The 22,456-nt window shown below is 39.1% G+C and overlaps 1 protein-coding gene across 2 annotated transcripts; it reads left to right on the top strand.

Annotated features, from left to right (window-relative positions):
- Nucleotides 1-676: 676 nt before the first annotated feature.
- On the top strand, nucleotides 677-21,941 carry LOC147164811 (dynein, cytoplasmic 1, intermediate chain 2a-like). Of its 2 annotated transcripts, XM_086092098.1 has the most exons (17): nucleotides 677-760; nucleotides 1,594-1,711; nucleotides 3,165-3,279; nucleotides 4,156-4,243; nucleotides 5,800-5,859; nucleotides 6,106-6,221; nucleotides 11,948-12,031; nucleotides 13,232-13,394; nucleotides 13,479-13,578; nucleotides 15,005-15,130; nucleotides 16,928-17,074; nucleotides 17,155-17,268; nucleotides 18,252-18,385; nucleotides 19,259-19,403; nucleotides 19,985-20,125; nucleotides 20,927-21,052; nucleotides 21,272-21,941. In XM_086092098.1, exons 2-17 carry the CDS (start codon nucleotides 1,604-1,606, stop codon nucleotides 21,383-21,385), a joined length of 1,881 nt encoding a protein of 626 aa, XP_085948224.1. In that variant the 5' UTR covers nucleotides 677-760; nucleotides 1,594-1,603; the 3' UTR covers nucleotides 21,386-21,941. The 2 variants fall into 2 exon arrangements, with proteins under 2 accessions (XP_085948224.1, XP_085948225.1); XM_086092099.1 differs by lacking the exon at nucleotides 5,800-5,859.
- Nucleotides 21,942-22,456: the final 515 nt, after the last annotated feature.

Here is a 22,456-nt window from a genome sequence, read left to right as displayed (position 1 = left end):
ATAAGGCACTCAAGTTCTTATAAATAAAAGTGGCGGCAGGGCAAATTATGCCAGACCCCAAGTGCATTACTAGTCACTATTTTAGCCACGCCCCAAAATATTAGAACGGAAATTATGAAAAACTATTTAAGCATACATCGCCACAGATAAGTACTTAATAGCTCTGAGTCTTTACACATTTCCAGCATTTACCAATTTACTATCACTACATGAACAATGTATTTAGAAATTGCTGAATTCACTATTCCCCACCTAAAATTTGTTGTTTTCTTTATTATTTTTACTTCAAAAAGTAATTACTTTATTAAAACAATCAAATAAAATATATATTTAATTATCTGTATATAATGAACAATTTTACATTTTGTAAGATAATTGCAATTACATTATTTATCTTTAATAATAAATAAATACTCAATTTTACACATTTTAAGCCCAGCTATTGCTGGCCTCAATATAAAGCTTTGCCCATCCCTGATCTAAACCAACCCAAATGAGCTATTAGTTTAGTTAGGATATTAATCGAAGTATGAAGTATTCATTTTTGAGCAGTTGATTTATTCAATACTGCCTCAGTAGAGCAGTGTCAGCACATTCTATCCGGAAAACTTCTTGCAGGTAACTAAACAAAACAAAAATAAACACTTCCGCACACATCGACTGACGTGTATTTTGTCCCTTCACGGAAGCCGTACTGGGCTGGAATCTGGTTTGTTTTGACATTTATCGAAAATCTCTCCGGCCCGAAACCGAATTTAAGGTTTGTAAGTTTCCAGACGTTTGTACTCTAGTAGTAGAAGCTCGCGCTTTTTATATTTAGATTCATTACATAGTTTGAGTAAGCGAGGAGACTTCATTTAGCCGCGGGTCAGTAGAGTTGTTAGCGCATGACAGCCCCGAAGACATAGCTAGCTGTAATAGCAAATTGCTAATTGGTTAGCTCAGTGCTACATCGGTCAAGCTATGTATGAGTGGTTCGGTTAAGATAGTTTTATTTAAACACCAAACTTCAATCTTGACATATGTGTGTGTTTACTGTTTTAGCACGTTTTGCATTCACTGCTAAATGACAGTAAATTAGCCAGTCATTAGCACGGAAGGCTAACAGTTGCTGTAGTCGAGACATGCTGAAGCTGAATTGAAGCGAAGTTGTAATTTTGAATATTTGATCGATGATTGAACTTGTGTTGTGATTTTAACAAGAAAAAAAAGGAGTTATTTTTCTATGAGCCTAGCAGGGGCCAGATTGTAGTTAGCGATTGTAACAGGGTGTTGGCTTTAATCATAGCTGTTCTCTGCCTTCTGTTCTCTCTCACAACTCGACCTCGAGTTGTGCATTTAATAGAGACAGAAATATATTAAGGACATTTAAATCTAATAAGAACACCTGTATGATCTAATGAGATCCAATCGGAACAGGAATAAAAGAAGCTGTCTTTGCAAAAATAATGTTTCCTAGGAGGCGTCAATTGTGCATTGTTTATTGTGGTTTTACAGGAGTTTGCAGACATTGCATCCCACAAATGGATGCTACTAATTTTCCTCATGTTGGTAAATAATGTAACCAAATTGCATGTTTGATCTATTTTGCAGCTCCGGCATCATGTCTGACAAAAGCGAATTAAAAGCGGAGCTTGAAAGGAAGAAGCAACGCTTGGCCCAAATCAGAGAGGAAAAGAAAAGGAAGGAAGATGAACGCAAGAAGAAGGAGGTATCCTTAAAGTGAAAGTGTGTAGAATTTAGCGCCAGCTAGTGGTGAACTAATAATGCGTTAATTTTAAAAACCCACTACAGTATTAGTTTAGATAATATGCAAAAATATTTGTTTTCATATAATCGTACGTCTGGTGATGTCTAACTATATTACATAGGTCTGGCTGCGCCTTACAAGAGGTTGACATGTTTTGGCGCCATCTTTCTGCTCCAGATACCCGAATGAGAAGAACTTCGCAAATGTAGTAATTGGTGGTTGATTTACGAAGTGTCGTTCGTCTCTCTGAGGCACTTAGAACTCAGGTTGTTGCATTCTATTAGTTCACCACGAGATGGCACTAATTATCCACACTGCCGCTTTAAACTTTTTTTGCATTTCATGGATTCAAAATAGATGTTCAATGTGAGCGTTTGACATGTCTTGTTTTTATCGTAAGACCACCCAGTTGAGATACACTAAAATATTGTCTGGATGTGAACGCACTTTACAATTTGTTTGCTTGTCATGCAAACCTGCAACGTGTAAATGGCGACTGTTAGTTATAAGTCCTTGTCAACTTCTCAAAAGTGTCTCTTTGTTCAAGCCAAGCCAAGATGAAGTAAAGTAGAGAAAAGACAAACTGCCTCCAGGCTCCAGCACTGGGTCATCGTTCATCGTCTTGCACATGCATGTGACTGTAGCCATGAAAATTGCATTCAAGAAGACATACAAATGAAGTCTGACATTCTTAGGTTAAAAATAAAACGACGCAAAGGATAAAGACTCATTTGAGTTTGAGGTTGCTGTTCCATCTCATACAAATGCTACAGCTTTTGTTACCATGTCACCTGGGGGCAAGTGAAGACCTTTAAAGAAAGCTCGGGCTCAATGTTGCCAAATTAGCAACTTTTTTTTAATTTTCTGAACTAAAAAGTAACTAGCAAGATTTTTAGCAACTATTTGTGCTGTTAAGCCTTTTTCCACACTGCTCTTGAATTCATGCCGATCACTGTGTAGAAGAACGGCACATGTGCAATGGCAGCACACACCATATTTGTCAGTGGTTGGTTGCTAAGCTACTGAACAGGAAGTAGCCTGGTGCTTTTTCACGTTAGTTTGGACGAAAATTATTTACAATAAAAAATATCTAGCTTTGCTTATGATTCAGAGGAGGAGATGTGTGAAGCATATGTGGCTTTGCTTTATTTAGTTTTAGAGTAACATTTTTGTTGTTAAAAATGCTAAAATCTTATTTTTAATAGTTTCAACCAACCTGGTATTTTCAACATAATGGAGCTCTCCGTCTCTTGCTCAAACTAACTGTGAATTAGCCGAATTGTGACACTTTTGAGTGGCTTGCTTACAGATATGTTTCATATTTGATAGGTGGAGCAGATTATGTGTATAAAACAATTACAAGTAAATTTGTAATGATATTCTTTTGGTGACATCTCATTTTTCTCTAATTCAGGCAGAACAACTGAAAGATACTTCCATTCACCATGAAGAGTCTGACTTGGAGAAGAAGCGGTATGAAGCTGATGCCCTGCTACAAAGTTTTGGCATAGCCTCTGATGTCTCTGTTGGTAAGTGGCTTATCCATAATTGTCTTAAACCTAGTTCATACTCCGGGGGAAAGTCTTGCCCTTATGTTTCACCTCAGTTTGATGCCCTTGGTGATGCATTCTGGTGTGAAATAATGAACATTTGACTGCACAGCAAAGCTCAGGAATTACATAAATGCTGCAAATTCTCCTGGAGTGAGCTGTGCTGGTGGGACACTCCACCGCTTTGTAGGCCGCAGACTCCAAGCGACATGGCAGTTTACTGCTATAAATGGCTAGCACTTTGTCGTTGACTGACCTGAAACCACTGGATCTACGCATTGACAACACAAACTGCCAGTTGAAGATCGATTTTACGCTCTTATCATTCTGCTGAGCTGTTACAGAATACAGTGCTTTTGATTCTATGTTTATCACCAACAGTAACCATTTGCTGTCCTAATTAAAGAGATACTACAAACCAGCAAATATGCTGTACATACAGTACTTTGCCACCAAAAATAAATTTCAGACTTTTTGCCAGTACAGAAAATTGTGGATGTGTATTTGTGAATGCCAAAATGCAAGAGTCTACTGAGGTATTCTGTCAAGTGTCAGCCTGAGCTAAAACATGCTTGCTGTGCTAACAGCAGGTGGCAGAAGAGATCCATTAAAAAACCAACAACCCCTTAGCAGTCCCATGCATTACAGTCAACATTAGTATAGCAATAAAACACAAATTAGAGTCTTGTTTTATTATTCATTTTGGTATTATGACATTTATTTGACTAAACTATTAAAATTATTTAAAAACTTCAAAGTTTACATTGGCAGTAGCATTGTCACAGTCCCATTGTGTCCAGCCGTCGAGTTATCATTTTAATTGAAATGTCTTATTGTGTTTGTTTTTCTCTGTAGCCCCCCCTCCCATTTCTCTAACTGCCAAATCGACAGACACCCTAAGCGAGACAGGGAGCCAGGACTCTGATGGAGCTGTGGGACCAAGGTACATACACGTGCACAGTGCACACTTAATTAATTTGTCCTTTCCCTACTGTACAAAAATGGCACAGTAGTAGGAGCAATGCCACGAGTTACAGTGTTAGATGATAAGTTTATTCCAGCCGAGTGCTTGTTTATTTGATTTATATGCTGTTGATTTAGCGTGATCCTGAATTAACAATAAAACAACAGGCTGTTGTGATGCCTGGGGGACTTTTTAACCCCTAATTAGAGCGCCTTCCCTTAGTTGAAATTCAAGCTCCCCCCAATGTCCCATCAGGCCTAGGGAGCAGTTCCCCCCTCAACGCGTTGACTCATTTCCCTCACCGGCTCGGCCATTTCCTACACACATGGAGGTCATGTTTTCTCCCTGAGGCTCGGCACTCCACTTGGCCCCCTTGCCTTTCTACACAACTCTCCGAGCCATTGGTGTGACACAATCTTAGCTGCATATTAACACCTTGTTTCACACACACTGATGTTCTCCTCAGTTTTTTTTTTTTAACCGGCTCCTCACATTGTGTGTGGGTGCATTCACACATAAGTGTAATTGAATTTTCAAGTAAAAATGAGAATGTTCAGATTACAACCCCAAATCCCCACATCCCCCTTCTATGGAAAATAAGTATTTACTTGGCAAAACGGACATAGGCAGTTTTCCCCTGCATGCAGCTTTTCTGCTTCCAATGCTATGACACATTTTCTTGGCTTTTTGTTATACTCCTACACAAAAGTGATCAAATCAACTTGCCTTATTTTTGATTGTGCACATTCCTGTTATCAAACAAAGAAACAGATGCAAGAGAATTAGGCATAACCTGCTGGGTGGAGATTATTTAAGCGTTTTGCATTATGTCAAGTCAGTGATATTGAAAGTTGACATTTACATTTAACGGATTTCTTCCTTGAGAGCAAATCTTTCCAAAATAGTATTAGGACCACACTGAAAAGGGAAAAAATGAAAACAATATGAAGATAAAGTAGAACAATGCAGTCATAATTAATTATTTTAAATTGAGCTATTGTGAGAAAATAAGATAGTGAGGGGAATGTCATACTACAGTCAAACAAATATCTGAGGTAAGATGAATGTTGAGAATCTTGCCAAATTACACTTTAGTTTGTTTCACAAAATAATGAAATAGTCTTCTAAATCAGCATCATCAGTATGGATAACGTTTAATGTGTTTTGTGAGTGAGAAAGGACTACACAGCTAAAGTTCTATCATCTATCCAGAAGTACAAAAATAAATGATAATAATAATGACATTTTCCTATGGCTAAAAGAAAGAAAGACAGCAGCTGTTGTTTTTGTTATGCTAAATACAATTAACTTTAAAAAAAGAAACGTTTTTTAACATTAAAACTTCATTCTCATAAATTACAACTATTCAATGGTATCCTCTCCTTTTTTATTTATTTTTTATTTTCAGTGTGCCCCTGATACTCCCTTATAAATGTGCATGTTGTGCACCCATGATGCTAACTTTGTTACCTCTCCTGGTTTGTGGCGGCCTGCGTCTCTCACTAACGCGTCCTTGTTGCTGTGACACTAACCAGGACTCTGCACTGGGACTCTGACCCGTCCACTCTTCAACTTCACTCTGAATCTGAGCTGGGGTACTGGACACTCTCTTCTCTCCTTTTCTGGTCATTTTCTCTTCTCTCAATCTATGGCATGATTACTTGTCATGACTCAATAAGCAAGTTACGTTTTGCATGTGCAAGAGGTCTGATAATTTTAACATTGGCTGTAAAACTAATCTGAGAATCTTGCCATTCCACCCGAGGTTTTTCTGGTAAGGAGGTGAGATTGTTTACTTTTGCTCTCGCTCGTGTAGTCTTTGAGTATTTTTCTGCTTTTAGGCGGGGCGCTTCGAAGCTTGGAATGGCCAAAGTCACTCAGGTGGACTTCCCTCCACATGAGGCTGTGTCTTATACAAAAGAGACCCAGACGCCTGTCATAACACAGCAAAAAGAAGGTAAAGTGTAAAAGTACACAATTTTTGAAGAACTCTTGTGGAAAATTTTAAAGAAGACACCCTAAGAGGTTCAAAAGATTGAGCACATTTATAAAAATAAAATAAGGATGAATGCCGATATTTATTTCTTCAAAAATGCTGATACTATGACTTATACCACATATATCTTCCCAGAAGGTCACCATATTGCTGACACAATGGCTCCTACTGTATGAGCCATCATGTCAGCAATATTATTAAAGCAATACTGAACATAATGATGGGATAATTGTCAAGTTAATTTAATGTCACATATTTTTAGTCTGAAGTAATTCATGAGACTTGAGTTTATTTCATAAAGAAATGACACAAAAATCCTCTTAAGTGTCAAATGAGCGCGCACATGTTCCGGAAGTGACTGTGAGTGAGCGCTAAGATGAAAGTAAAGGGGAAAATTGAGATCAGGTAACACTAGACGTCAATGCAGAGGTTCAATTCAGGCGAACACTGCTTCTTTAAAGCCTACTAGATGCAGCTTTGCATCCAACTTGGCTTTGGTTTTAATTAATGAGCAGGATGTGAAAATCATGACAGGAAGGAGAAATAAGATTGGTAACGAAGATAAGGACTGAGCATACAATTGTAAACTGCCTCTGAAGCAGCACAATATGCATGTACAGTCGTCTTCATTCTGAGCCTTTCCATGCAATATAAATTTAGAAATTCTCAGTATCCATATGTTGACCGCCACATTCTAATATGCAGTTGACTGTTTTTTATAGTGCAGTGAAGAGCATGCTCAGGTGAATTCTTGATTATTCTTGTTTTTTTCCCCCTCATCATCTCCAAGGGATGTCCGAACCATCCACAGGTCTTACAAATTCACCGTCTAGCGCAAGTCTGTCATTATGGCTGTCTGCTTGATTCACTTGCATCATTGAACACATCCTTTTCGGCATCCTTGAACACCTGCTTAGGATTTTAAACAGTGTACACATCATCCAGGGCTGTCATGTGTTATGTAGAAAGCTCGGCGGTGACCCAGCAAGAGAGAAAAAGATAAAATTGTATGTCTTGTTCATTTTTTTTCAGCGTGAAGAATTCACATAGCTCTTTACTCTTAACTCCTTCTGGGCATTGTAAAACATTGTTAAACAACGATGGATTCTCCCAACGTGTGAAACCTGCATCACTTCGCAGCCACTATGTAATCATTTTATCAACTCCCTTGCTTCCCTGTCTTCTCTCTCCGCCGCACGTAACAAAACACGTTCGGCGACACTGTGCATTTTCGCGCCATCGCTTCTGAGGGCCGCATCTACCGCACCGCTTGCTCACTCGCTCCCCTCTGCGCATTTCGATGTGCAGTGTGGCGTCAGGCCTGTTTTCTGATTGAGCGATTTATCATGTTGTCAGACGGAGGTGACATGACACGGCGGCACTCTCAAGGTCAGCGGGCGATGGCATTAGAGGGAGCGTACATGAGAATTCCCACTGTCTTAGTGCAAGATGGCTCAGAGAAAGGAGTAACAGTTTTAGGACTGAGACGTCACCTAGCAACTGTCAAGAGCGTTTAGTTTCACAGTGGCCATACAATCTAGACAAAGTAAAAAATTTTCCTAAATACATTATTCATGTTTGAAAAAAGTTGGTGAAAACGTGCTTGATTTAGCGTTAAACAGTTTTCCTGTTTTTCTTTTTTGGGGTGCATAACTAGAACAGTGCCTCGTGACACACTTTGGAGTCCTTGCCCCGCCCCCTTTATATAAAAACATAAGCACCTTAGTTTATACATAACAGCAGTTGTCTGGTGCAATTGCAATGTTCAATGGGTGTGGTTTCAGCGCATTCAGCAGTCGCACTCACAGGAGGGTTTGAGAGGGGAGAAAACTGTCGGATTTGTCACGATGTTGGAGAGATATAAACATTATATAGACTACTTGATTATTTTTACAATCATTACAATTTTTGCAGGCTTGTTTACAACACTCTTCTCTGTGGTGTGTCAAAATTAGAAGACTTATTTTCAGTTTCACTTTACGGGGATTTTAATATTTTAAATGAAGGCTCTCTGCAGATTCAAGAAATTCACTAATTAATACCTCCAGTTTGGTCAATTTCTCTCTTATGGCCTTCCCAGACTGCACTAGTGATTTACAACGCGCAGAATCAGGATCCACTCTTTAACAAGAGGCTGTAATTACTGACAGATGTATTGCTGGAGTGTGAGGCGCTAATGGCGTGGTGGTGTAGGCTGGTCGGTCTGGTGCAGAGCTAGAAAAGGCTTGTCATGCTTAGAAGGACCGAGAGCAGTTTAGTAAATCCAGTATTTAATGGAATGGGATTGTTTTAATCACTATTGATTCAGAGCAAGGTCACAACTTGAAATCACAAAAGCCCTTTGTGGCCTTCTCATCTGAAGTGCCACTTTAGAGTTTTGTTGCCTTTTATGCACTTTATGATTAAATACCTATTGTATGAAGAGATGTGGGTAGGCACTCGCTTTGCAATACGGTTATGATTTACTTATCAATGGCGCACCCTCATGCTCTGCGTGGCTGCCCATCACCACTTTTTTTTAAATCAATTAACATGCTTCATAGGAGCAAAAGTTTTGGGCCATGTGTCTTCAATCAGGGGCTCTTACTTGGCCCTGTATAAAAAAAAAAAATCTACCAACTTTGAGGGGGCAGTTTGGGGGAGACCCTTTGCTGTTCCTGCTAACTGACCAAGTGCACAAAGAAATTGGTATTGGTATGTGTCCCAATAAATTTGTGCATATTGCGTACTCTGAAGATATTAATAGCTCCATTAAAATCATTTAGTCCATTTGACTGACACTAGCACAAATATTTGACCACTTAACTCAATGCTTCAAGTCGCAAGAAGTGTTATGGAGCAAAAAAAAATATCCAAGTGTTATTATCTATTATTATTATATCTATATCTATCTATCTATTATTTGTTGTGAAATTTGCAGTGGCTTTTTCTGATCCGTAAATGTCGAGACGTACCATTTGAAAGAATTAATCACCGCTTTGTTAAATGTAATAAAAGTGGTGTTTAAAGCCTCGCATTTCTGGAAACAAGAAATGATCTTCCCCACTGTGTGCTTCAGTGATTAGCCTGGATGGCAAAGGTTGCAAAGTAAAAGCCTGTGGTCTTTGCAAAGTGGTTTGCATGTGCGGCTTTCAGACTTGTGTGCCAAGGAAGAAGGGAGGAGGAAGACACCTGCAGCTGAGGGTAAAGGTCGCTTAGTTGTATTCTTGAACATCACTGGCCATGTTAGTCTTACTATGTTGTACGAGGGGTAAGATTACCCTACAACCCCCCTCAAAGCCCAGCTTTGCGCTTGTTCCCCAAAAAGCTTTTTTATTTCTTAAGTGGTGCAAAAGCCATAATAGGGCCCTCTTTTAGAGGAGATGTTGGTTTATAGGACATCAATGATCCGGGTGAATTCTGTTAAATGTAACCACCAACCACCCCCCCTCCCGTTTTCCTTCGCCAGCCACCTTTGCAAGGCTCTACACCACCCCCACTCCCTCCCCCCTCCGACACATCCCCAGCAGGGTCACCAGGATCACTAGCTTTTCTCAAAATGGCCATTTTGGCTGGCAGGTGCATTATACCCTTTATTTTCAGATTGTCTATCCGCTCCTAATGCCTGGCAGGTTGATTGCTCCGGCTGCCTCACCAGGGAAAGGGCTGACGAGCGCGGCCCGGTCCGACTGAAAGACAGTGATTACTGTTTTCCTTTAAGCCTGATTGAGGCCCTAGAAAGAAAAGATTTTAACCTTCTCCTGTTGGTTGTAAAGCATATAGCCGTACATTGAAACGCCACGTGTCTTCAAACTAGTAAACTCATCAGTGTGCTCAATAATGCTCTTCCCTAAAGCTCTTCTTCTATCTGAAAAGGGGATAAATCACTTCATGGACAAAATGACAGATGACATTATCATTTAGATTATCTCAGTGGGAAGGAAATTTTGCTATGCGGCGCTGTCGTCTTACATTAGACCAGGGGTCTGCAACCTGCGGCTCTGCAGCCATATGTTGCTCTTAAGTCCTTGCTCCCTGTGCATCTCTTAAAAAAAAAAAGTCGAAATTATTATAATTATTTTTTGCATATATTTATTTTTTAGATAAAATATTATTTAAATTAAATAATGATTTAGATAAAAAAGAATAATAATGAAATATAAAAAAAAATTGTCAAAAAGAGACTAAAGGTAGATGAAAATGTTTTAAAATTACCTTAAAATCTCTAAAAAGGAAGACAAAAAGCAGTAAATTGCCATAAAATGTCCATGAAATTGGCAAAAATGTCAATTGAATAAAAAAAAGGCAGAAAATAAAACTTTAACAATTAACTATGACATTTCCAAAAACAAAAGAATGAATCCTGAAAATTACCATAAGATGTCCACATTATAGTCAGAAAAAATTGATGAAAATGTTTAAAAAAAAAATCGAAATCCCCCAAATTATCATAAAATGTCTATAAAATTGCCAAAAATGTCAAAAATTGATGGCAAAAAAGGCAGACCCCCCCCCCCAAAAAAAATAGCCATAACGTCCAAAAAATGAAGAAGGCAGAAAATTACGATATGTCCAATTAAATTAAATGTCCGAAATTTGACAGAAAGGCAGAACATCTACAAATGCATGAAAAAAAATACAAAAATGAAACAAACGAAAGACTAAAGGTATTCTATTATGGTACCTCTCTAATTATCTCTTGGGCCCTCAGTACATTAGACTAACACTAACACACCGTTTCCTTCATCACAATGTTCAAATGTTTTGCGGCTCAAGACAGATTTTTCTTATGTTTTTCCCTGCTTGCTCTTTATTTTTATTTTTTTTAAACATTCAAACGTGGGCTGTATGCCGTCTCTAAAAAAATGTGCTTTGAAAAAACCTTCCAACCGCTTTGAGGTACAACCAGTGTGCAGTTTGCCAGCTGGTCTGGCCTGTAGTTTGTTGTACATTATCCTAGCTTGAATAGAAGTTTCAGGACCCCCCGCTAGGATGGTAATTACACAGGCTTGCCCTTCAGGGGCGGGGGAATGCTTGTCTCGGAGCAGCCGAGCGGAAAACCTCTGTGCCCATCCCCATGCCACCTTTTGAAGAGCACGAGACAATCCCGGCATCGCCATCTGCCTTTGCACCATGCCGTCATCTGGCCCGACCAATGGGATGGACCCGGGCACCTGCTCGGCCCCCTTTGCCCCGTTGCCTTTTAGAAGGGGCCAACGTGGCTCTGGGACACAGAGCAAACAGCTACACTGACAACTAGGCTCGCCTTTGAATGGCTGGAGTCTCATTAACAGCTGGGAAAAACCGACCGGCCTGCCTGCGACAACAAGACACCCGCTGTGCTGTGTGTCCGTTTAACACAAATGACAATCTCCCAGCTTTTCAGACGCAGCATCCCTTTGAAAGGCGACGTTGTGCTTGACAAACCTAACAAATGCAAGGCAGAGATACAAAATCAGATACAAAAGTCTTTTGCAGTGGCCATAATCACCGGTGGAAGATTTATTGAAAGAAGAGAATAGAGGATGTGAAAGACAGGTGAAAATAGGTGTCAGACGTTCTTCTTCTTTAGAGGCACTACGTTGTTTGTATATAATCATGGCCTACATTTTTATAAAACATGCAGCGTTTATAATAGGAACATGATTATAGTGCTTTATAAATCAGTCTGCATGAATGTTGTCTAAAATTCACTTTCTGTTCAGCAGATGAGGAAGAAGAAGAAGTTGCTCCGCCACAGCCAGTAGTCGAGACTCAGATTGAGAAGCCTGACATCAAAGAGGAAGAAGAAGGTACAGTACTCTACTATTAGTGGCGATACATAGTTAATTGACACATCAATCACAAGATAATGAGATCTGGTATGAGAGCATCATAAACAATTCTGCTTATACAAGACAATAAAAGATAAGTATGTACAGTTTTGTTTGACAGATTGATGAGATGTGTCATCTTTGTAGTTTGTGAATTGTTTGGACAAGTTCGCCAAAAATATTAGCTATCAATAGTTCAGCGCAGTTCTATGACTACAATGATAATCATCTTGTTGAATTAATACAGCTTTATCATTCATACATGACATTTATAAATTCCTTTCATCCACTTGTATTGGAATACATGGGGAAAAAATCCATGTCCGTTGAAAGACATTAAGGTTGCTTACTTAGCTTTGTCAGAGCTAAATGTGCTCTTTTCGCATTAATTTGAATTATGTTTATTTGTGACACAGGGACAATGTACAATAATTTCATGTCATTTAATTAATAATATGATTAATTTAATAAGAAATGAACCAAATTATAGCCAAAAGACCATTTTTTTATACATAAGGAATACTTGCAACTGCAGACACAATCTTTAAAAATAGCAGAATACACATGACTATATTATTATTATTATAAGGAAAAACATGTACTAAAACTTTAAAAGTGAAATTGCTATCGAAGACAGTGCCCTAGTGTTTATATTTATTTACAATTTGGATTTCCCGTGCAAAAATACGTATGAAACGTATAAAAACGTGTGTGTGATTTGTCTTGGGGGGGGGGGGAAATCGTAGCGCAAGTTTTGGAAGAGTTAAGTTGTAGTTCAGCCAGTTTGAAGCATTTACTATGACCTTTGTTAAGTGTACAGCAACCTCTTAATGGTCTCTACCCTTCACAAAAATCACCGTATCATCTGCTTATATAATGACTTTACAGCCTTGGAAGTTGGCACACAGATGGAATGGATCATTTATATAAAAACAAAACAGAATTGGACCCAGGATTGAGGGATACCGTGATCTTCTTTGAAAGCAGATTTCATTTTATGTATTTTGACACACTGACATAGGAATTTAATCAATTAGAAATAGAATGGGAAATTTTAATTGATCAAATTTAGACTGGACAATATTATGATTAGCTATGTTTATTGTGTCTTATGTGATTATTTAATAGTGTCGCCTGTGTCTGTGTGTAACATTTTCACCGAGTTCCTCCTGTGCGCAGTGACCCTTCACGAGCTGACAGAGGAGGAGAAACTGCAGATTTTGCATTCGGAGGAGTTTGTGAATTTCTTCGACCACAGCACTCGCATCATTGAGCGGGCTCTGTCGGAGCACGTGGACCTCTTTTTTGACTACAGTGGCCGTGACCTGGAGGAGAAGGAGGGGTAATGATCTCATCACAAGAGTTTGTTCACGTTGTGTTTAAAGTGGGATTTAATGGTGTGTTGTGTTCTCTCCTTCGTTCACAGTGAAGTCCAGGGCGGAACAAAACTTTCACTCAACAGACAATTCACAGATGAACGCTGGTCCAAGCACCGTGTTGTCACCTGCCTGGATTGGTCACCTCAGGTTTCTTTTATCAAGTGTCAAGTTCTACTACACTCAACTCATCCATTCAAGAATTTGGCTTTATGCACTGGGACATAAAATAGATTTTAGAGGAGAGAAATAAGAATCAGCGGGTGCGGTATCTCAACTCTTACCGTGTCCAAAAACATTTGTCCATATTTTTGATAGACCGATATGTTTTTTTTTTTTTGCAGTAGTCAAGTAGACTGATGATCAATATTTCAAGCCGATATTAATTTGCAGTAAAAGAGAAAATATTAGCATCAACATTTTAACAAAATTATTAAGAATTGACTGCTTTGTTTAAAAATTCTAACAAAAAATGCAGGGAGCTTCCAGGGTCATCAGCATGTTAAAACTAAGCAAGTAAGTACTTCCCTAAAGTTTACCACTGTAAATAAAGTTTTCCAAAATGTAAACATAATTTCGTAATTAATTTATATATATTTTTTATTTTAAAAAATAATAAAAATTGTAAGGAGTTTCCAGTGTCAGCATCACTTTTTTTTTTTATAAAGTGGAAATTTAAATAAATCCATAAATGAAAAGTTCCCTATCTGATTACAAATGCCTGTGAATAGCTAATTTCGGGTTTTTGTCAGGGTTTGTAAAAGTTTGGAAACCATCTTTGCAGACTTACAAATCCTGATGATTCACCGCTCAGTGAGATACCAGCTTTATCGGCCTTCAGATTTGTAAAAAAGCTGATACTGATATTAGTCAAAATGAGAAATATTGTCACAATAATCTGCCTTTCCCTAGTCCATGTAGTATACATTTCTTTCTTTGCCAAACAGAAGTAGTTCATTGTGTATGAATCCACAGCTAATTGGCTGTTGAAACAACTTAACTCTTCCCAGCCATAATGCTTTATGATTACATAGCAGGAGTTTGACAGCATTTACTTTGAGCCGCAAGTCCCTCAGGAATGAAAATAATGTCCCACCCAAATTGTCACTTAGTCAGAGACCGTAATGATTTGTTTCCTTTGGCGTCCAGAGTTATTTCATGCATGATTCTGCAATGACTTGTGACACCGTTTGAACGGCAGCTTTTTGTTCACGGTATTTACCTGCCCAGTGGGAAAATCCATACACTGATGACTTGTGATTGTGCATCCGAACTGTGCATTTCACATTAATTATTCAAGGCAACAAAAGATTAATGAGTTATTTACACCAAGGACAAGGGGGGGAAAAAATGCAATGCTTCTTTTTTAAACAATCCTCTAGTTCAGATTTAGCCTGGGGCAAATTAAAGAGGCCATAAATCTTAAGGAAATGGATTCTCTTGAAGGCCTTTAACAGCACAACGCAGAACTGTCGACCACTTGGGTCCAAGCCTGTGTGCCTCCTCCGCCCAACCCAACAACCCCCCCAGTCTTCCAACCAGTGTGTCATTTTGACTCATTTCATTCTTTCTTTAGTACCCTGAACTTCTGGTTGCCTCTTACAACAACAACATGGACGCTCCCCACGAGCCGGATGGCGTGGCCTTAGTGTGGAACATGAAGTACAAGAAGACCACACCGGAGTACGTCTTCCACTGTCAGGTACTGAAAGCACTTTGTTTCCCTCCCCCCCTGATCCACACATGTGGCTTCCTCCACAAGCGGGTAATCATGACGACCACCCTCCCCCCTCCGCCTCCCTCCTCAATCCACATTGTGAGTTTAGTATGCTGGCATCCACCTCCACCACATCCATCCGCACACGTGTGCTCCCGGGGCACCGGAAAAGGCGCAGGCCTTGAAAGGAATCCGAGAATCGCAAGCTTAAGCGTGCGTGGGGCGGTAGTGGTTTGTCATATGCATCCAAACAAGGGCCAGAATGTTCCGACGAGAACTGCAGCGGCGCTCTCGATGCTGTCCAACCTTATTATGCAGCTCGCCTCGAGGCTAACTCCTGTAAGACTGGCTGAGCAGAACCACATGTTGGTTGCCTACAAAGCGGATGTGGTCGCAGGCTCAGCTGAATGCAAGTGAACAGAAGTGTGAACACAAACGTCTTCATGCCTCAGAGTCCGTTTTAAATGAGGTTTCATGCCCTGAAATGTCACTACTGACCTCAAGAAATATAGGTTACACTTAAATCACACATCCTAGATCATGTCAATATAATATTTCCATTTTAAAAATCTTTATTGGTCATAGTATGATGGGGAAAACGTAATGTAAGAACAATCAATAGAACCCCGACTCATTAAGGACTGGATTCCTAAATGTGTACATCCAGTATATTAATACAATATATTTAAAATCAAAGTGGAAAAATAAATAATAATATTAACATCGCTCCTTAATATCTTCAGTCAGCCAATTCGCAAGGCATCTTGCAAGAAAATATGCAAAATTTGGATTATGTGTTACCCCCCAAAGCTTCAGGTGATATCCACAAACGCCTGCTTCTGACCACAACACAATTACAATCGCTCACAGAGAAGCAGTGAAACCCAGAACAAGAAGTAACAATTTCATTTCGTTGTCAAATTAATGAGTGAGCAATATAGCTGCTAATTTAGATTCACTGCACACTTCAGCAACATTCTAATAAGCTACAATGCAAGAGCTGTACCAAAAATGTGGCTTTTACAAAGGTTACAATGCTTTCATTTGGCATTGATAGATATTAATTTAGCAATGTTTGTATTGAACATGTATAATTTAGAAAAATATTGAATTTGTAATCCCCCCCATACTGTGATTGCGATTTAATATGCAATAATTGTTTTCCAAGGTCCTCTCCACATGTATTTTTCAACAAACATAAACGAAAAATTAATCTGTTTTATAATAATTAATTACACATGAATGTTTTATTCTAATAGGTGGATTAAAGGGTTAAAAAGTCAATCAAAAAATATATTGACTATAATATGCTCTATGTAGTCCCACTAGTCTAAATATGGTATTCTTTTTAATATTGCATTAATGGAATATGAGTTAAGCAGCAAAATCCGGCAATTTTTATTAATATCAGAAGGCGGCCATTTTGCCACTTGCTGTCGAGTGAAAATGACATCACAATTGCTGAGGTCTCACCAATCACAGCTCAGTTTAAGAAAACAGGTGAGCTGTGATTGGTCATTGCCTGAGCCCTGAGCAACTGTAACGTCATCTTCAGTCAACAGCAAGTGGCAAGATGGCCGCCCCCTAAGATGGCTAAAAATGGCTGGATTTTGCTTGATAACTCATATTTCACAAATGTAATATTAATCAGAATGTCATGTTTAGACTAGTGAGGTAATTTACAACATTATTGTCAGGATATGTTTAAGATGGACTTCCCCTCTAATGAATGGATGCGTTTTGTGCATCCTCTAATAATCTTTTGTTCCACTCTTTTGACAGTCTGCTGTTATGTCCACCGCCTTCGCCAAATTCCATCCTAACGTGGTGGTCGGCGGAACATACTCGGGCCAAATTGTTCTGTGGGACAACAGGAGCAACAAGAGGACTCCGGTGCAGAGGACACCCCTGTCTGCAGCCGCACATACGGTACCTTTTGAAACTAAAGTTGATGTTTTGCCTCATTTCACAAGCTGTTTTCTTAAATCATGCCACCACTCTAATTGCAGCACCCGGTCTACTGCGTCAATATGGTCGGCACCCAGAACGCCAACAATCTGATCAGCATCTCCACTGATGGCAAGATGTGCTCCTGGAGCCTGGATATGCTCTCTCAGCCGCAGGTACGACTGCTTATGTGTGTGAGACTTTCCTGCATGGGTGTTGAGTGGAATATTTACATGAACTCTTTCATGCCAGCCATTTTTTTAAAGTAGAACTCGCCATATTGACAGCCATTTTAGAGCACTTTGACTGATTTTTCCTGACTCACAGAATATTGTCTTGTTTGGTAATCAGCTAAAGAACATAGGTTGGTTTTGTGACATCTCAAAATACGAAATGTCAAAAACAAGATTGTGACACAAAAAGAAGAAGAAGATGGACCACTATTTAAATTATTTAAACTTTTTTTTTTTACTGTATAGTCAACCCCCGCTCCACAAATAGCCAAAATTCATGTATAATTGACACCCTTTGAAATGCTTTGGGGAAAAAAGAATAACTTAACCCTAAAAAGTATCCCCAAAATGCTGATTAGCATTCAATACATGGAAAATGGGGCAAAAAAACAACAAAAACAAATATCTAGATTTAAAAAAAAAAAAAAAAAAAAAAAGGAGAAAATAATAGTTTTTTTTTTTTTACTTTATTCTTCAAACCTTTGATTATTCATTTTCTGAACATGTTCAATAGGATTTTCTAGTTCAGTGTAAACTAAACCATTTTAATCATAATCCAGATTAAACTTGGTTTGACATCACCCACATTAAAGTTGCCTTTATTTTCTGTCCGTGCGAATCTCTCTATCTGAACAGTCTGACCGAATTCCTTCACTTCAGTCTCCACAGTTATTTTCTCATTTTCTTTGCTCTTATTTATCGTGCAAGCCAGACTTTTTTTCTTTCCAGCTTTGAAGGAAATTAACTTGGCTAGCTCTGTCATTTCATCTCTGTTGCCCGGACCCACACATTGTCAGACTTGTGATATTTTAAAATAAAGTGTCAGTTGCATTTAGATTATGCAAACATAAATAGTCATGTTTTTTTTTCTTTCTTTCTTTTTTTCTGGCTGAGCGTGTGTTTACAAAAGCCTCTCTCTCCCATAGGACAGCATGGAGCTGGTGTTCAAGCAGTCCAAAGCTGTAGCTGTCACTTCCATGTCGTTCCCATTGGGAGACGTCAACAATTTCGTGGTGGGCAGCGAGGACGGCTCCGTCTACATGTCGTGTCGTCATGGAAGGTGCGGTGCGTTCATCAGCAGCCTCGCCGTCCAAAAATGGAACACGCCGATAGTCAAATAAACATCACTGAGCAACATAAAACTCCCCAAAATCCATCTCCTGCTGTTTTTTAAGTTTTTACTCCTGCCAAGTCACCATGTTTTTCCTCTCTACCTGTCAGTTGGCCACATAAAACTCATTGAACATTAACAGGGTATACATACAAGGAGGAGGTGAATCAGTTTTTCCCTTTTAAGCACTGAGAAACTTATTTTACAGCCCGCCGTCCCAGCGAGAATTTAACCTGCAGCTCATCCAGCGCTGTTGTCGTTAAACAGCTGCGCTCATGCCGGATGATCCCCCTGCAAATGCGACTTAATCCGAGCCCCCGCTGAGATGCGCATTAGCCCGAGACCAAATAATTGAAATGTCCTGCAGTACGCACGGGAGAGCGCCGAGAGGTGATCGCCGCACGGCTACCAGATTCACCTCCGTAATTGGCCTGGTTATTTTCCAGCTCATTTGCGATAGTATGATACCGTCATTGCGGTTTAATAATGCATAAGCATCACTCACGCTGAGTATTTACCTCTCCGTGTTAATTATCTGAGCTTCATTTAGATAACAGCTCTGCAGTGTGTGATGGAAGGGCGTCATCGGCGATTTGGATTTAGGTGAAATGTGGTAAATACAGTGGAATCTCTGAAATTATCATACAAATGAGAATTTGACATTTAGTACGCTTTCAAAATGGTCGCATTACCATCAAGTGTAACATCACACAAGAGACTGCCAATACTATAATAACCTAATCTGACACTGACCATATAAAAAAAAAATAATAATTCTCTCAATCCAAACAAATTTGAGGTCTCTTTCTGCTTGCTCCACAGCAAAGCAGGCATCAGCGAGATGTTCGAGGGTCACCACGGGCCAATCACGGGCATCCACTGCCACACGGCCCCTGGGCCGCTGGACTTCTCCCATCTCTTTGTGACCTCTTCTTTTGACTGGACTGTCAAGCTGTGGAGCACCAAGGTAGGACGCAGCTGTTGACTAAAATGTAAATGCTGTTTTTTTCCTGAAAATGTATTGAGTCAAGGCACATATTTGACATCAGAAATTTTTCACCACAATATCACCAAAGAAAAATGTCATGCAATCACAATCAGAATCATCTTCAGAGCCACAATTATTATATAATAATTATATTTTACTCTCTATTTTTACAATAGAAAAAAAATCTCATTTAGCCCGTGATTTCCACACTCTTATGCGAGAGATAATCCGGCATGCCACTGGAAATTATTCACTTGCACCTAATTGTTTTGAAAATGATGAATTTGCTACAAATAACTAAATCTTTGTTTATCTATCTATGCCAGTGATGTATATTGAGAGGATGAGCAATGAAATGCTCTTCCACTAGATGGCAGAAGAAGGCCCAGTTTGCTTGCTATTCAAACAAGTATAATAGCTTTCAATTACACAGACCTACATTGAGTTAGTACACTGAGAATTTTTTATCTATATTAATTGTACATTAATTCACCTTACAATGACGTCATAATCACACACAACAGTAATACTTTAACGGCATGCTCTTGTGTTGTTTGCAGAACAACAAGCCGCTCTACTCGTTCGAGGACAACTCTGACTACGTATACGACGTCATGTGGTCTCCTACTCACCCGGCTCTGTTTGCTTGCGTGGACGGCGTGGGCCATCTGGACCTGTGGAACCTCAACAACGACACAGAGGTGCATCAATACCACCGACACACTAGATATTATGTCAATTCTCATTGATGTTTCAGTGTTTTAACTCTTTAAGCAACAGAACACTTTATTGTATTGTAGTTTATGAAATAAAAAAAACTAAAATGGAAAAAGCATTTTGGTTAACAAAATAAAATAAAATGGAAAAATTTGAAAACAAAATAACTAAATTAAGCTACATTTTACATTTGCAAAATTAATTATAACATTATGTCTTTGTCAATCTCACAAATTGCAAATTTGCAGACTCTTTTGCAATGCTTGGTTTATGTGCTAGTTTATGTTAATATATTTGTAAATTATATATGTTGTGTAGTTTTTATTACACACTATTTACTGTGATCTTTTTTTAATCTTTCCCCAAACAAAAGTAATTTAAAAAATTGACAAAATTATACTAAAACTAACAAAAAGTAAATTAAATAGAACATTTTCTATAAAATAATCACTAACAAAACCACTAAAAATTACTTAAAACTGAATTAAAAACAAAAAACTAGCAGGAAAAAAACCAAAAAATTATTAACCTGATTCCGCCCACAAATACGATAGCACTTGCAGTCATATATTCTTTATCCTTCGTGTAGAACGACTAATATTAGTGCCCTATTAATGAGATCAGAGTTCAATTTTTTGTTTTTTTGTGGGGGCGTTGGGATGCTGGAGCATACACCCATTTCTTCTGTGAGTCGAAGTAGGACGCAAGTCACATGACATGATGCTTCTTTTGATACCTTGATTTAAAAAAATAAATACAACTTTTTTTTTTACATAACCTGTCAGGTCCCAACAGCCAGCGTGACCGTGGACGGGAACCCGGCCCTCAATAGGATCCGTTGGGCTCCTTCTGGAAAAGAAATCGCCGTGGGAGACATGGATGGACAAGTTCTAGTGTATGACATTGGAGAGGTGAGTAGGCTTTACTCTTGTATTGAACATTTTACTATTTGAACATTTCAAGCCAACCATAGTTTGATTTCCTCCTTGGTGCGGCGTTTGGTCAGTTTCTAACATTGTTACCCAGGTCAGCGTACCTATTCTGGTCAAATGGGCGCCACCCTGTCAGATTTATCTGCGATGACCAGTGTTGCTAGCTCGATTCTGAAGCCTTTGCGCTCTCCTCCCCAGCAAATCGGCGTTCCGCGGAACGACGAATGGAGCCGCTTTGTCCGCACGCTGGCCGAGATCAACGAGAACAGAGACGACGCCGAGGAGTTGGCGGCGCAGCGCCTGGCTGCGTGATGTCGCCACACAGCGCCACGCCGTGTTCAGGGACCAACGGCGGGCCCGTCAATATGAACCCCGCTCCGATGACGGTTGGAACGTTCCCCTTGGAAAAGACGCGTCAGCTGATCATTTCCAACTCCTCTTTTTGGGACAGGTTAAACATCAGAGCAACACTCGCAAAACACCAAACTGTTTGGTTTTTTAAAAACCAGATGCCTTAAATATGAAATTCAAATAGCATCTTTATCTTTGGCATGTTGACATCCGCCTTACATGAGTCCTTCAAGCCAAATGTTTTCTTTCTGCACCATGTTTCTTTTTTATTTTTTTCCCCCATTTGACCAAAACAATCACATCTTTAGAATGTAAGCATCTAACACCTGTAGCTCATGGTCTTCATATCACATCTGCATGATTGACATGTTCAAGATTCCAAACTGTTCCATATTGTCTGACGTCATGTTTCCTTAAATCTCTTTAGCCCGGAATGTCCTCCATGCATAAGATGATCATCTATGCTGTAAACACTCAGTGATTTAAAGATCTATAAAATAAGTTGATAAGATCTCCACAGTGACTGTTTGTGTCTTGAACAACCAATACAAAGAAAAAAGTTACTGCTTTTATATTTCCTTTGAACAGTAACAAAAATAGACAAAAAATTACCAGATGTCACAAGGTGAGAAAAAAACACAAAAATAAAACCTCATGATAGGAAAAAAAAAGTTTACCTTAGTGACCTTTATTTGGGGTATACAATAATATAATTAAACGTTTAAATAATTCCTTAAAAACAATCTACCAAATGTTAACCATGCTCCTTAAAACTGATTATGGCTAATTGCCTATAAATTCCACAAGATGGTGGCAAAGAACTACTTTGGCTAAATCAGGGGGTGAGTAAAGTATGGCTGGGGGCCACAGCCGTCCCACCAAGCATTCACATGCCCCCCCCCCCCCCCTCCCACACACACACAAAAAAACTTTAATACTTCCTGAAGGCAAACAACTGTGGTTAAATCATCTTCCTGACTTTTTCCCTCCAAAGGTCTTTGAGCCATAAGTCACATAAAACAAAGAAAACAT

Source organism: Leptonotus elevatus, chromosome 12, assembly GCF_054856555.1.
Source record: "Leptonotus elevatus isolate MCC_2025b chromosome 12, RoL_Lele_1.0, whole genome shotgun sequence".
Taxonomy (NCBI): domain Eukaryota; kingdom Metazoa; phylum Chordata; class Actinopteri; order Syngnathiformes; family Syngnathidae; genus Leptonotus; species Leptonotus elevatus.
Note: the sequence above shows the minus strand (reverse complement) of the source record. Positions and strands in the feature narration are given on the sequence as shown.